The sequence below is a fragment of the Ursus maritimus genome, unplaced genomic scaffold (assembly GCF_017311325.1).
Source record: "Ursus maritimus isolate PB19 unplaced genomic scaffold, ASM1731132v1 scaffold_7, whole genome shotgun sequence".
Lineage (NCBI taxonomy): Eukaryota > Metazoa > Chordata > Mammalia > Carnivora > Ursidae > Ursus > Ursus maritimus.
The window spans coordinates 30,341,883-30,356,189 of NW_024426885.1; the positions used below are offsets into that span (position 1 = coordinate 30,341,883).

A 14,307-nucleotide genomic window follows, 5' to 3' on the forward strand; every position below is an offset into this window, starting at 1 on the left:
AAAACTTCCAGAGCTGAACCTGAACTGATAAAAATTTGCAAAATTACAATTCACATATTTAAAAACTATAGTTAGAAAAGGCAGACAAGTAGAAGAATTAAGATATCATTTTTTAACTGGGGAGATGAATGGCTAATCAAAGCATTAAATAAGACGATACAGTGTTTTATGTCTTCCATTTTTCCATGTTAGATACCATCAAACAGAGAGCTGATATTGATAAAATTGACCACTTTTTATTTTGATGTATTTCTTCTGATAATAATGCTGGCAAGCAATCATGCTAGATGTCCATTTAAAGAGCTTTAGTAACTTCTTTATTCTTTAAGCAATTTATGTTAAATTAAGGGCTGTTTTAGGTGTGCTAGTCACTCTCTATGTCCAAGATACTTTCTGCAAAAAAATCTTGATTACGAGCTGGAGATCTTGGGCAAATTATATAACTCTCTGGGTTTCCATATCTGTAAAATAAGGGTAACACTTCCAGCCTTATAGTACATAAGAAAAAGGAAAATGAAGTGCAGTCTCCTTAGAGTAATTTAATAAATTTTGACTTTTTTTGGCAACATCATTTCTGCCTTTGAGTTTTGCTTGCCAACCTACTAATCATATATGTACTGACTCACTTATTCCTGGACTTTTCTGGATATTTACACTTAGGTATTGATTGTTGCAGAATCCTATCCCTTATGGGGGAAATAATAGTAAAATGTTTGTTCTCTCTTAGTTTAATAAGCAATCTGTGACCCAAACACCAGGGCGAGAATCTTCTACTCCTCGGGTACAGAAAAGAGCCCGTTCACGTTCCTTCAGTGGCCTTATTAAGGTAGGTATGCTGTGCTATCGTTTTCAGCACTGACTTAGAGGAAGCTTAGCAGTCTAACTTTTCTTATGCATAAACAGTTTTCTTCTATTCTTTGGGATCCTGTAAAGGGCTCATTTGTAAGAGGACAAGGATACAGTTTGGAAAAACTTTTAGTTTTTACAGCATTTTGCTGCATTTCAAATTGGAGAAGGGGCTGTATGATTAGAGTGTAAAAGAAAGGTCCTTCCTTCTCTTTGGGACTGAAGACAGAGTCCACATTTCTGAGCCATGTGGAGAGTTCTTTGGTTTGTGCTACAAACTTCACTGCGCAATTTGCAGAAGCTATGGAGAAGCGAGGGAGTTGACTTACGGAAATGGTTAGGAAATGGATTTTTTGATAGGCTAGTGAGTTTTAGGTAACTCAAATTTTTGTAAGCTTAATATTTTAATCAGTTGTATATTCTCTTCCTTTGCTTCAAATTACTTAAAAATCTTGTTGTTAAAACAAGTATAATATCTACTTCTGTGCTGTTGCTGCCATCACTATGCTTGCGGATTCAATTTACACGTCCTCATGGATGATCTGAACTTGTAGTTAAGGCATATTGCCATCAGGTGGCAGTAGATAACGTGATAATGGGGTTAGATTTTCAGGCATGAACTCAGGCAAGGTTAGTTTGGAGAGAGATTAAGCACAGTTCTGTGTTCTGCTCTTTTACTTTTTAAAATTGTTTTAACATTATTAAAATCTATAAACCCAGCAACAGTAAGGAGCTCTGATTAAAATGAAAAATAAGAATGAATACCTTGTAATATATATATTTTTCTTTAAGCTGCAGTTGTTAGCCATTGCTACATCATCTAAACCTCATTTTGGTCTTAGCTATTATCATGAATAGAAGTTTAGAATTCACTCTCAGTCCTGATCTATGGGGGCCAGTAGCCTCTGAGACATTAGTTTTGCTTACCATCAAAATGTCCTTTGTGATCAACAGAATGAAAAGGCAAGTCACAGAATGGAACAAAATATTTGTAAAACATATATCTGAGGAGTTAATGTCCAGAATATATAATGAACTCTTACAAAAACAGGAAAAAATAATTTAAAAATGGACAAAGGACTTAGACATTTCTCCAAAGAAGATATACAAATGAAAAGATGCTCAATATCACTTATCTTTAGGAAAATGCAAATCAAAACGACAGTGAGATAGCAAGTCACAGTGGGATGACTATTACTAAAAAAGCCAGAAGATAAGAAAGGGATAAAGAAAGGGGGGTAATCAGAAGGGGGAATGAAGCATGAGAGACTATGGACTATGAGAAACAAACTGAGGGCCTCAGAGGGGAGGGGGGTGGGGGAATGGGATAGACTGGTGATGGGTAGTAAGGAGGGCACGTATTGCATGGTGCGCTGGGTGTTATACGCAACTAATGAATCATCGAGCCTTACATCGGAAACCGGGGATGTACTGTATGGTGACTAACATAATATAATAAAAAATTATTAAAAAAAAAAAAAGCCAGAAGATAACAAGTGTTGGTGGGGTTGTGGAGACATTGAAACCCTCGTGTGCTGTTGGTGGGAATGTAAAATGGTGTGCCTGTCATGGATAAGACGATACAGTGGCAATTTCTCAAAAAATTAAATATTCAGCAATTCCACTTCTGGGTATACACCCAAAAGAATTGAGAGCAAGGACATGAACAGATATTTGCACACCCATGTTTGTAGGAGCATTATTCACAGTAACCAAAAGGTGGAAGGTGCTCACGTATCTACTGACTGGTGAATGGATAAACAAAATGTTGTATATGCATGCAATGGAATATTATTCAGCCTTAAAAAGGAAGGAAATTCTAACATGTGCTATAACATCGATGAGCCTTGAGGACATTATGGTAGATGAAATAAACCAGTCACAAAGAACAAGTAGTATATGATTCCACTTATTTGAGATACCTAGGATAGTCAAATTCATAGAGAAAGAAAGTAGAATGGTGGTTGTCATGGACTAAGGTTTGGGGGGAATTGGGAATTATTGTCTGGTGAATACACAGGTTCTATTTGGGGAGATGAAAAAGTTCCGGAGGTGGATGGTGGTGATGGTTGCACAACAAGATGAATGGAATTAATGCTGCTGAACTATATACTTAATATGGCTAAAATGGTAAATTTTGTGTTATGTATATTTTACTATAATTAAAAAGTAATTTATTTTGCTAGAACCCTAGCAGTATATTCATACCTGCTAGGTGTAGTTCATAAAATGAACATCCTTGTTGGTTCGTTTTACTTGAAAGTCTGTCATTCCTTCTGACTTCCTGTCATTGAGATGATTGATAACAAGAAAAATTATTAGTCAAATAAAGGTTTCTCTATGTGTCAAACATTAACTGAAGCTAGATGGGTGTAGTTTTCTCTTCTTAGTGAAAGAAAGTTCTGTAGTGGCTTATTGCTAAGTGTGGCTTGAAATGTAAATAAGAAGTATCCTCTCGGCAGCTGCTCATTTCTTTACTGAGAGAGAATTTCGGACTTTAGAATTATAAAAAACTTATAACTCTATCAGGATAAGATGTTTTTGAGCAATAATTTTAAATACAAATGTTAACAAGTTTTATGAAACAGAAGGATAAAGTATTTTTGTTATAAATGAAGAGACTTTTGAGCTAATAATAGTGGTTTCTGCTCAATAGCGAGGGGGTAATGAAATGTCTTTATTTGTTTTTAAGGAGATGCTCCACTTTTTTTTTATTTTTTAAGATTTTATTTATTTGTTTCAGAGAGAGAGAACAAGAGTGCACATGCGAGTTGGGGGGAGGGGCAGAGGGAGAGAATCTCCAGCAGACTCTGCACTGAGCGTGGAGCCCGACTTGGGGCTCAATCTTACCACCCTGAGATCATGACCTGAGTCGAAACCAAGAGTCAGATGCTTAACTGACTGAGCCACCCAGGTGCCCCTGAAATGTCTTTTTAAAAGTTCATTGGAGGGGTGCTTGGGTGGCTTAGTTGGTTAGGTGGCTGCATTTGGCTCAGGTCATGATCTCAGGGTCGAGCCCCACATGGGTTTCCCTGCTCAGGCAGGGAACCCACTTCTCTCTCTTTTCCTTGCTTCTCCCTCCTCCCTGCATGTGCTCTCTCTCGCTATCTCTTTCTCTCTCTCAAATAAATATTTAAAAAAAATTTTTTTAAAAGATTTTATTTATTTATTTGACAGAGAGACAGCCAGTGAGAGAGGGAACACAAGCAGGGGGAGTGGGAGAGGAAGAAGCAGGCTCCCAGTGGAGCAGGGAGCCTGATGCTGGGCTTGATCCCAGGACGCTGGGATCACGCCCTGAGCTGAAGGCAGACGCTTAACAACTGTGCCACCCAGGTGCTCCTCTCTCAGATAAATAAATTAAATCTTTAAAAAAAGAAAAGTTCATTGGAAGCTTTACAGCCGGTCCTGTGGCTCCTGGCATTCCCATTTCAGCTTACTCTGAGGTGATAGCTGATTTCTGAAAGGAAGATGTAGTGGTCTCATTTTTCCAGCATTGTTGTGTTTTAGCTATTTGATTTCTATTCTGCTTTGATCCCTTTTTTGGGCTAGACTTTTTCCTCCAGAATCCCTCTCATGTAAATAATTTATTACATTGGAATATTCTTAATATTGCTGCTAAGATTTATATTGTAGAGTTTCATGTTCTAAGTTCGTTTTTGGGGATTTAAACTTATTCTGTAAGAAGAAAAAAGGGAAGATTTCCCCAAAGATGGTAGAATTGTCACTATCAGCTGTTACAGTAGGTTATGTCAGCTTCTAAGCTGTTCAGAGATGAAAGGGCTTTTAGTCCTGCTCTGAATGACAGTATAGTCATGTGACCCCCTTAGAAGGCCTCTACGCTCTTGTGGCTGTATTAGAAACAAAGACTTTCTCCCAAGTTTTCTAATCCTGTGCGAGGACATGACAGGGAAGCAGTATTAGAGGGGACCCAGTGGAAGTATCCCAGAGTAGGAGGGGAACTCTTAACAGCTGGCAGAGATAACACGTTTTTGGGGAAAAAATTATACTGGTAAATAACTGTGTGTGTGTGTTTTTTTTTAATGGTCTCAGAAGCACACTGTAATTGGCCTGCATTAACTAGGTTAAATCGACTATAAAACTTTCTTATATTTCAGCTATTTTAAATGTAGAGGAAAAGTGATCACCTAAAGGAAGGCAATGATTTTAGGGTTTTTGTAACATGCTTTGGACTCCCTTGTGTAAGATGGCCTAGGAGAGTTTATCAGAAAGTGAAATTGTTTTAAACTAAGAAACTGTAGATTTAAGGACAAGTTTAGCCGTAATACAGATATAGTAGATCTTTATAAATCACATATTTTCTCTTCCTAAATCAGCGGAAGGTCCTGGGAAATCAGATGATGTCAGAAAAGAAAAACAAGTACTCTACTCCGGAATCTGTAGCCATTGGTGAATTGAAGAGAGCCAGCAAAGAAAATATGAACTTAGTAAGATACTGTTCTTTGGACTTCCTCTTTGTGTACATTTGTAGAAAGGAGAAATACTGATGTACTGTTGTCTGTTTTACTCTGTTTCTCTGGGCCATTCAACTGTGCCTTTTTCTCAGTCCTTTCATGTATGTTGATGGTCAAAACAAACGCATGTGGAGTGCCAGGAGGATATAGCCAGTCATATGCGGAGATGACAAAGACAGTGAAAGAGCTCCGCAAAGTGCTGGAGGGAATAGTTCTTGCTGGGAGGCTCTGTGGGGCAAGTAGCACTTGAGCTGGGCCTACTTGGCACTGCATTATCTGTTGGGGAGTCCTTCTAGATGTCCTGCACATGCTGGTTCATTAAGCCAGCAATAAAATCCGTTAAGACTAATGATACAAATATAATCAGCCTCAGTAAAACTCTTCACATGGAAATTGAACAAGCAAATAATTCTTCTGTTAGTAAAGTCTGTCTGTAGGAATGACATTAGCACTTTTAAGCCACTGTAAAATGTTCTTGTTACAGTTATTTTCTGGCTCTCCAGCTGTCACGATGACACCAACAAGATTGAAATGGTCTGAGGGGAAGAAAGAGGGGAAAAAAGGTACTGACTGTACTCATTCTGTGTTCTTACTGAGCGTAAGTCCTGTCTGCATCTAGTCTGTCAGCAGCAGTTTTTGAATTCCCAGGGTCAGAAGCAACATAAAATTGTCAGGCTGGGTCTTTGCCCTTGGGTTTGTTCAGCAGATGGTTATTGATCGGCTACTCAGCACTGTCCCAGGTGCTGAGGGGTAGAGCTGTGAAGACAGACCCGCACGGTCCCTGCATTCTTGGACAGATGGGACACATGTGAAAAAAATCTTAAGAATACTTGTTAAGCAAATTAAAAGCAAGTGTAAACTAATTTGTGACACCAAGTGCAGAAGTGCTGAGAATATGCTCAATAAACATGGAATAGTTACGCTCTTTTTCTGTGTAGACTTTAGCCTTGTTTATTCAGTGAGGCTTTCCAGCTAATAAACAGCTGACAGACCCTGGAAATCATATCATACAACATATTTTTGAAGATACTTAGGACAAAAAAGATTTTTTGGCTCAGGGACTGCTGTGCCCAGGCTCTTCTGGTAAAAGGCAGCGGCTGCGGTGCTCTCCGCTGAAGAAGCCGTGTGGTCCACTGGGAGGACCGGGGGTTTGCTGTTACACCTGATTTGAGTCCTCATTCCTCTGGCCCAGGAAAACCATTCATTCTCTCTGAGCCTGTCTCCTCCTCTGAAAATAAGGATAATAGTTATACCGAGTTCACAGATTTCTTATGAGGCTTAATTGAAATAATGTTTTAGAAGCATTAACAGGTAGCGATAGTTGTGACTAGAGAGAAGCGGCTGAGACTTGGTCTGTTTTGTAAGGCATGTGTGGCAGATGAAGTGAGCTGTGGTTTGACACGTGCATTTTACTACCGACACATGAGCGTGATTACGATTTGAGAGTCTGCAATAGAAAGAGAACCAAAGTCCAGTCTTTATGTATAAATCTTTATTCTTTTCTAGAAGATTAGATCTCAGTATAGTCTCATTCTTTATCTTTGAATGAATTATCTGAACGCTCTTTTCTTTCCATCTTGCTTCTAACTTGTAGGCAGGGCTGTCTGATTGAGGGGAGTTGGGTGTTTGAGTTATGGGTGTCTATATATTTCCACGTATGTATCCGTGAATCAAAACTACACAGAAGTTATTTTTGAAGGATACATTGTTTTATCAGTTATACCTTTTGTGGCTTTCATTTTTGAAATGAAATGGGCAGCTCAGTCAGTTAAGTGTCTGCCTTCAGTTCAGGTCATGATCCTGGAGTCCTGGGATTGAGCCCCGCGTTGGGCTCTCTGCTTAGTGAGGAGTCTGTTTTTCCCTCTCCCTCTGTGATCTCTCTCTCAAATAAATAAATAAATAAAATCTTAAAAAAAAAGAATCAAGAAATGATAAGTCTTTTTATATTGACAGTTATACTTTCAGGAGAGAGAAATGCATTAAGGAAATAAGCCAAGTTCATATTTTAGCAAGAAGATTTAGAACAGGGATTTTTAAGCTGTTATGTGTGGACTCCTAAGGGCTCTGATCAAGTTCCGGGTATTGTTGGTGTCATTTTGTGTGTAGGTGCCTATTTATATTTTTCTGGAGGACAGAACATATAGCTTTATTTGATTCTCAAAAATGTAGTGAATCAGGTGCGCCCAGCTGTCTTGGTCAACAGAGCATGTGACTCTTGATTTCAGTGTCATGAGTTCAAGCCCCACGTTGGGCATGGAGCCTACTTAAAAATTAAAAAAAAAAAAGTGATTCAGAAAAGTGGGGGCCCACACATAATGAACACTTTGGATTGGATTAGGCAGTGGCATTTTCATTCTGCTCTCTCCTTGGTTACTTCCTACATCCTGAAAGGCCTGGCTTGGCTGTCATGATGCTACCCTATTCTTGTTCTTCCTTGTGAATTCTTTCCCATCTCTGTGATAGCTTACTATTGCTGGCCTACCCCTCCCCTCTTCATTTTGTTTTTTTTAAAGATTTTATTTATTTGAGAGAGAGAGTGAGTGCGCGAGTGGGGTTGAGGAGGAGCAGAAGGAGAGGGACAAGAAGACTCCAAGCTGAGCGTGGAGCCCAATGCAGGGCCCACTCTCACCACCCCAAGATCACAACCTGGGTGAAACCAAGAGTTGGACGCTCCACTGACTGAGCCACCCAGGCACCCCTCCTCTTTGTGTTTTTAAGTGCTCTATCTTGAGTTCTCTGCTTATCTCTGTTCTTGCTTTGTACCTCTCAGCAGCTTGGGCTAACCCACAGCTCTATTTTCTCTGTAGGATAACTGCTCCCAGACCTGCATCTCCAGATCTGAACTCTCTTCCAATTTCCATGGCCACAGATCTACTTACCTGCCGTCTAATTCTTTTATGCAATGAATGTAACTAGAGGTTTTTCATGGTGATTTTGTAAAAGGAATATTATTTGAGGAAAATAATGTAATTTTATTATCGTCATCAAGAGCACACTCCGAAAAGACGTTTCTTTAGCACAGGGTTTCTCAACGTGGCACTGTGGACATTTTGGGTCAGATAATTCTTTGTCGTGGGGAGCTGCCTTGTACATTGTACCATGGTTAGCAGCTTCCCCTGGTTTCTATCCATTAGATGCCAGTAGCACTCTTCTTCCCCCAGTTTTGACAACCAAATGCCTCCAAACTTTGCCAAGTGTCCCCTGGGGAGGCGGGGGCAAACTCACCCCCAGATGAGAACTGCTGATTTAGTACCTTCTTATTAATGGGCATTATTTTCAGTAGTGAGAATCTTACCCATTGTGCAAAGCCCAACCTAAACCACACCTCCTCTTTGAAACCTTCTTTGGCTAACCCAGCCAGATGTATGTTTTCCTTTACTCTTATTGACACTACTAAAACGTTGACATTTAGTATGATTTATTGTAGTTGTTTACTTCACATGTATCGTCTGATATCTGTAGCTAGTTTCTCTTCTGGAAGACAAGGGCCAAACTTAAGAATACATTTGTGGCCTCCTGTCTTCTGTTCTTCTCTTCCTCCTGGTACTGACAGTGCCTTGCCTCTAGTAGACATTTAGTAAACATTTATTTGCCTTGGTAAGGCCGTGAGCTCTGCCTTCAGTTAGGCTTTGGTTCAACTCCCAACTTTGCTGCTTATATCTGTTTATCTTGGGTAAAGTTAACTTTTGTAGGCTTCGGATTCTTCACCTGTAACATGGCAAGAACATTATCTCATGCACAGATTGTTGTGAAGATAAATGAAATAATGTACATAAGGAACTCAGAGCAGAGTCTGGCGCAAATTATGCACTTAGTACAATGGTAGCTGTTAGCGCTATTAAGTTGCTTTAATGAGCTGAGATTAGGGCACATAGACAAAGTGATGTTTACTTGGTAGAAAGTCATAAATTCTCAGTTAAGCTTTTTAACCCTCAGTTTGTAGAAAATATTAAGTATAGCCTCTCTAGCTTTCAGGTGGGATGTTTGCCAAAAGAAATATTTATAAATGTGCTTAATGTTCTTGTTTTTCTTTCAACCTAGGATTCCTCTAAAGGATCCAGAGTGCTCCTGTTGTCCACCTGGAATTTTCTCTTTAGTGGGCCAGGCATCATTACTGCTCACAAAGGACTAGCAGCTTGCTGCGTTTTGCATCGTGAAAGTCAGCTAATCCTATGACCTGACTGATATCTCTAACCCCGTTCACTGGATAATGTCTGCAGACTCTGTCTCCTGAATGGGTGCTGGCATCTCTCTCTTTCTCTCTCTTTGAAAACATTGGGGAAACCACTAACCAGCCAGCTCACACAGAACAGTAAATGGGCAGAACCAGGTGGGCTCCAGTGCTCATTCCATGTATTTGTTTAAGCAGATATTATTTTTAAAAATATGAAAGCTGTGCTTAACTACCAGTGATTTTTTTTTTTTTTTAAGTACTGTCAATCTTGGCGGATTGATATTATTTTTTAACTTGGGGCTTTTTTCTGTTTTGGTAGTATGGGTGGTATTTTGGTTGTTTCTTGTTTATTTGTTTGTTTTTTTAAAGCCATTTTTTGAATAGGTCCTTTAAATTGTGCCTAAGACAGATGTCTTTCCCTTTTTTTTTCACCTTAAGCTTTGGGAAAGCTCTTTATCTCATGAAGCCGTATTCCTCAATAACATTTGTGTCCAAAGAACTTGCAGCTTTCCTGAAAATACAAAAGTTATTTCTTGGACCTGAGATTGCAGGGTATTTGACCTGCGTTATTGAAAAAGGAGAGTTCAGAGTGATACCATCTTTTAACAAATGTCAGTTATTAAACTATGTCCCTTCCTCCCTCCCTTCCCTCTCTTCCCCTTTCCTCGGTGCCGCCAAAGTACTTGTGTGGTTGCTGAGCTCGTCTCGTTCATTCAGTCTCCCCTCGCCTAAAACTTCTCTGGCGTCACTACTTCGTGCCAAATCACTGTGACTCAAGGACAGTCACTGACGGCTCAATAGAGATTTGCTGAAGTATCTGAATGTATTGGAAACTCGGGCTTTAAGTCCAGGGTGACTCCTCGTGGGTGGGATTATAGTGCATCCTTCTAAGGGGTCAGGTGTGCAGGCTAGCCTGTCTCCTGAGAGCAAACTGGAGTCCCAGGGAGGAAGTGGGCATCACTCTCGGCAGGGCTGAGAGGATTTGAAAGAGCACATTCTCCTTTGGAAGCGGTTGGGGCTTATCACCAGTGTTTGCGGAGGGTTGCCGCACCGCCCCTCTCCTTGTCAGGACGGGCACAGGAGTAGTTCGGAGGTGGGGCTGGGGCTTTGACTGGGTTGGGGATGTTCGCGTGTGTTTGAGGGAAGCAGCGGCGTGGCTTCGGTCTGGTGTAACTACTCACTGCCTAGAGAGCAGCACGTGGCCGGCGAGAGCGTTTCGAGTGGGCCTGCTCTGTGAAGCTGTGTGGGGGCCCTCACCCTGTGCCGGAGCCGAGTCGGGCTCCGCGGGGGAGCAGCTGCCCAGCGAGGTGGGACTTGCTGACTATCTTTAAACTCCTGAAAAAGCTGCGTTTCTGCTGAAACGGAGGATGCCGCTGGGGGAGCACGGTTTGGTTTGTTTTGTGTCCAGCTGTCAGTCCTCTCTTCCATACTTCCTGTTTCGTTGGCTGCTGTAACAGCAGTGTGAAGAGAAGGATGAAATTCGGCCTTCCAGCTCGATGGATTGTGAACCGTAGATGGTGAGGAGTGTAAGCCTGCTTAGAAGCCCCTTTCTCTAGAACATTTTTATGTCATTCTTAAAAATACTTGTTAGCAAATTTATTTGTGTAGGTTTCTCTTTGGCTTTTCCTTATTGAGAAAATAAGCACCAGCTACCAGGGAGTGCAGAGCCTGCTTTGATATGACCAGACTGAACTAGAGTTCTCCCTTAACCCGCTACTTCCTTTCTTTACTGAAGTGGTTCATCCCAGAATGTCGTGGCGTCAGGTGGGAAGAGCAGAGCAGTGACCTGGTCCCTTCCTGTCATCAGGTGTGCTCTGGGGTTCTATTGAGGGAGGTAGCTGAGATGGAGGAGACGTTCTTCGGTCGAATGGCATTGGTATCCCAGGGCAGTGCGCCGGAGCCAGAGCGGTGTGAGAGATGCTTGCCGCACACGTGCTTGTACAGCTCGCCGCCTTGGGCGCTTCATGTGTGAATTTGGGTATGTGTGTTTCATTTAAGTTATTTATTAAAAATACTTTCCCTTGCTTAAAGGGTGTGATAGGTCATTTTTAAATAGAAGCTGTGATCCAGTTGGAATCCAAATTTGAGAAATAAACAGCATAACTTTCTGCCTTGTAATATGTAAGTGTTCTAATCCTGTGGAATCTTATGGGGACCTCAAAGACAAAAGCCCTTCCTCATTTGCCACAGCGGGGTACTGTCTCCCTTTTGACTTGGTGGGTGGGTATTTTTGAGCCAGTATTTAACAGTTTTTTTAATCTATGTTTTTTTAATCTGCTATGTTTATTTTTCATGTTGGAACAGTCTCTTTGGAAATGCCTCCTTTTACGGCTTTTAACATTTCATTTCTTTCTGCGGTCAGTTGTGGTGGGTTCTGATGTGGCGTCAGGGTAGTGTTTTTGTGCCGGCGGGCACGAGCATGAAGACGCAGAGCACCTCCTCGATTCGGATCACTGGGTGAGCTACACTAGTGGGGTCGGTGAAGACCATGGACAGTGGAGTTTCTGACCTTTTAGTGTGCAGAATCTGGTTTGAAAACCTCCACTGCCACAGTGAGATTAGAAGATACTGATTGCCCCTGAGCGCCAAAACATGCTCCAGGAGCTGCTGCTTAACGAATTGTAACTGAAGCCGCAGCAGCTCCGCCACCCACTCTTCACCTGAGTACCCTGCCGGGGAGCACCTGGGGGGAATGGAGTAGTGCGGGGCTGCCGCCTGTGGTGACCACCGGTGATCCAGAGGCGGCCGTTGAGTTGGTTTGTAAGGAAGCCAGCAGATCCCGGAGTGTCAGAGCAGAGCCTTTCTCCTCCCAGAGAGCAGTGGCCTTGTGCAGCTTCCCTCACAGGAGCCTCTGTTGGGATGTGGTTTAAATACTGCCTTCTAGGAGAACTTGTGCTTGCCCCTGTGCCCCACAGTGACCAGCTGTGGGGACTGTGCATAACTGGGAAGCCATCTTTGGGAACGGACTTCTCCAGGCTCTCGCTGCTGGCTTACATCGTACAGGGCCTCACACAAATGCTGGAAGGTCTTTTCTAAATAGAACTCCTTTGCCCGGGGAGATCCTCATCCCTGTCCCCTCCTCCCTGAAGCTTTTGTACTGAAGACAGGACATTGATCTAAACCTGGGTTCTGGCGTTTGGCAAGATTGCTCTAGAATTTGGGGAAAATTTGGGTCCCTAAAATCCACAAGCTTTTCAGACCAGTGGTAACTAACCCAATCTAAAACTCCCTATGGAAAAGCTAGCTTACCTAGACAGCCAAATCCGATAGACATCTTTACACTAGTGGAGAGTCAGTGGAGGGGCTAGTGAGGAGGTGAGTACATAATAGCCTGAGTGCTTGGGTTGTCATGGAAACGAGTGTGCGAGGCCACAGCCAGGGGGGCTGAAGAGCCATTGAGCACTCCCCCCAGACGCTTGGAGACTGGCAGAGCCTGTTGGGATAAATACTCCTGCCCGGGGCCCTTCACAGCAGGGGTCACCCTTGGTTCTCCCTGAGCTTGCTCAACAAGAGAAACAAGGTTTCTTAACTGTTTCACCATTTTTTGTTTGACTATATTATAAGATATATATATATATGTAACTGTAAAGAAACAATCATATGCATTGTCTTTCTTTGTTATTCGTGTAATATTCTGAAATTAAATTTCTTTTGTTTCATATCCGTATGCTTTGACTGGTCTCTTAATTCCCATTTTGACTGATAGATTATCTTAAGGAGACGTTGCCTCTTAAAAAATTTCCCCCCATTTTTATTGAGATATTCTTGACAGGTTGCTTCTTGTTCTGAGGCCTGTGAAACCTAAGAAAAGCACCTGTTTGGCTTGTTTTCTTTCTGGACGGGTGAGTTCAGGGGGAGTGGGGCTTTTGGCTGATAGGAAATGGGATTGGAATCCTTGGGAATTCTGAGCTTTCTGATGTCCTGTGGCTGAGTCTAGAGTGTTTTGCACAGATTTCAGTTTCGCACATAATCTTATTTCCTCGTTTAAAAATAAGGAGTGACAGTTATAATAACAGTCAAAACCAAATGACATTTTTATCTAGGACAGCAAGTAGTGTTTAGACAACTCTGGTTGAAATGTTTCTGCCGCTTATTATGTATGTGACCTTGGGGATGTCCCCTCATCTGTAAGGTGGGGATAATGGTATCTTGTCTCAGTAATGACATGCTCTCAGATGCAAAGGGCTTAGCACAAAAGGTTTTAATCTGGAGTCTGTGATTGTGCTTTGGAACATTGTTTGCCCTTGTGATTCTATGTAAAATTTTGTGTACATTTGAATTTTTCTAAGGGAGAGATTTTATAGTTTCCACAAGAATCCCAGAGGAGTCCTTGACCACTAAAATACCGAGAACCACTAGCCTTGCACAGCGCCTGGCAGATGGCAAGTATTCATTAGATGTTAATTCTCTTTCTCTCTGCCAAGAATACATTTTATAATCAGCAGGTTATTGATGCTGACATAGTTATTTTTTTTTTTAAGATTTTATTTCTTTATTTGACAGAGAGAGAGGCAGCCAGCGAGAGAGGGAACACAAGCAGGGGGAGTGGGAGAGGAAGAAGCAGGCTCCCAGCGGAGCAGCCCGATGTGGGACTCGATCCCAGGACCCTGGGACCATGCCGTGGGCCAAAGGCAGACGCCCAACGACTGAGCCACCCAGGCGCCCCTGACATAGTTATTTTTTATAACAAAGGAGTTACTTAAATCTGGAACACAAATAAAAACCCTGCAGTTGTCTTTGCTCCATTATCTACCCATGCGCTCCTTTTTTTTTTTTTTTTTTTGCCATGTTGGTTCTCTAAGTGCTGCTCAGAAC

The 14,307-nt window shown here is 41.7% G+C and overlaps 1 protein-coding gene across 1 annotated transcript in view; it reads left to right on the top strand.

Moving 5' to 3' along the window:
- Positions 1 to 13,151, top strand: part of ARHGAP19 (Rho GTPase activating protein 19) — a 55,449-nt gene extending 42,298 nt beyond the window's left edge. Inside the window, exons 9-12 of the mRNA XM_008701693.2 lie at positions 728 to 826; positions 5,181 to 5,291; positions 5,803 to 5,881; positions 9,360 to 13,151. Of these exons, the coding sequence (XP_008699915.1) occupies positions 728 to 826; positions 5,181 to 5,291; positions 5,803 to 5,881; positions 9,360 to 9,370 (300 nt within the window). The 3' untranslated portion in view covers positions 9,371 to 13,151. The remainder of the gene's footprint in view (positions 1 to 727; positions 827 to 5,180; positions 5,292 to 5,802; positions 5,882 to 9,359) is intronic.
- Positions 13,152 to 14,307: the final 1,156 nt, after the last annotated feature.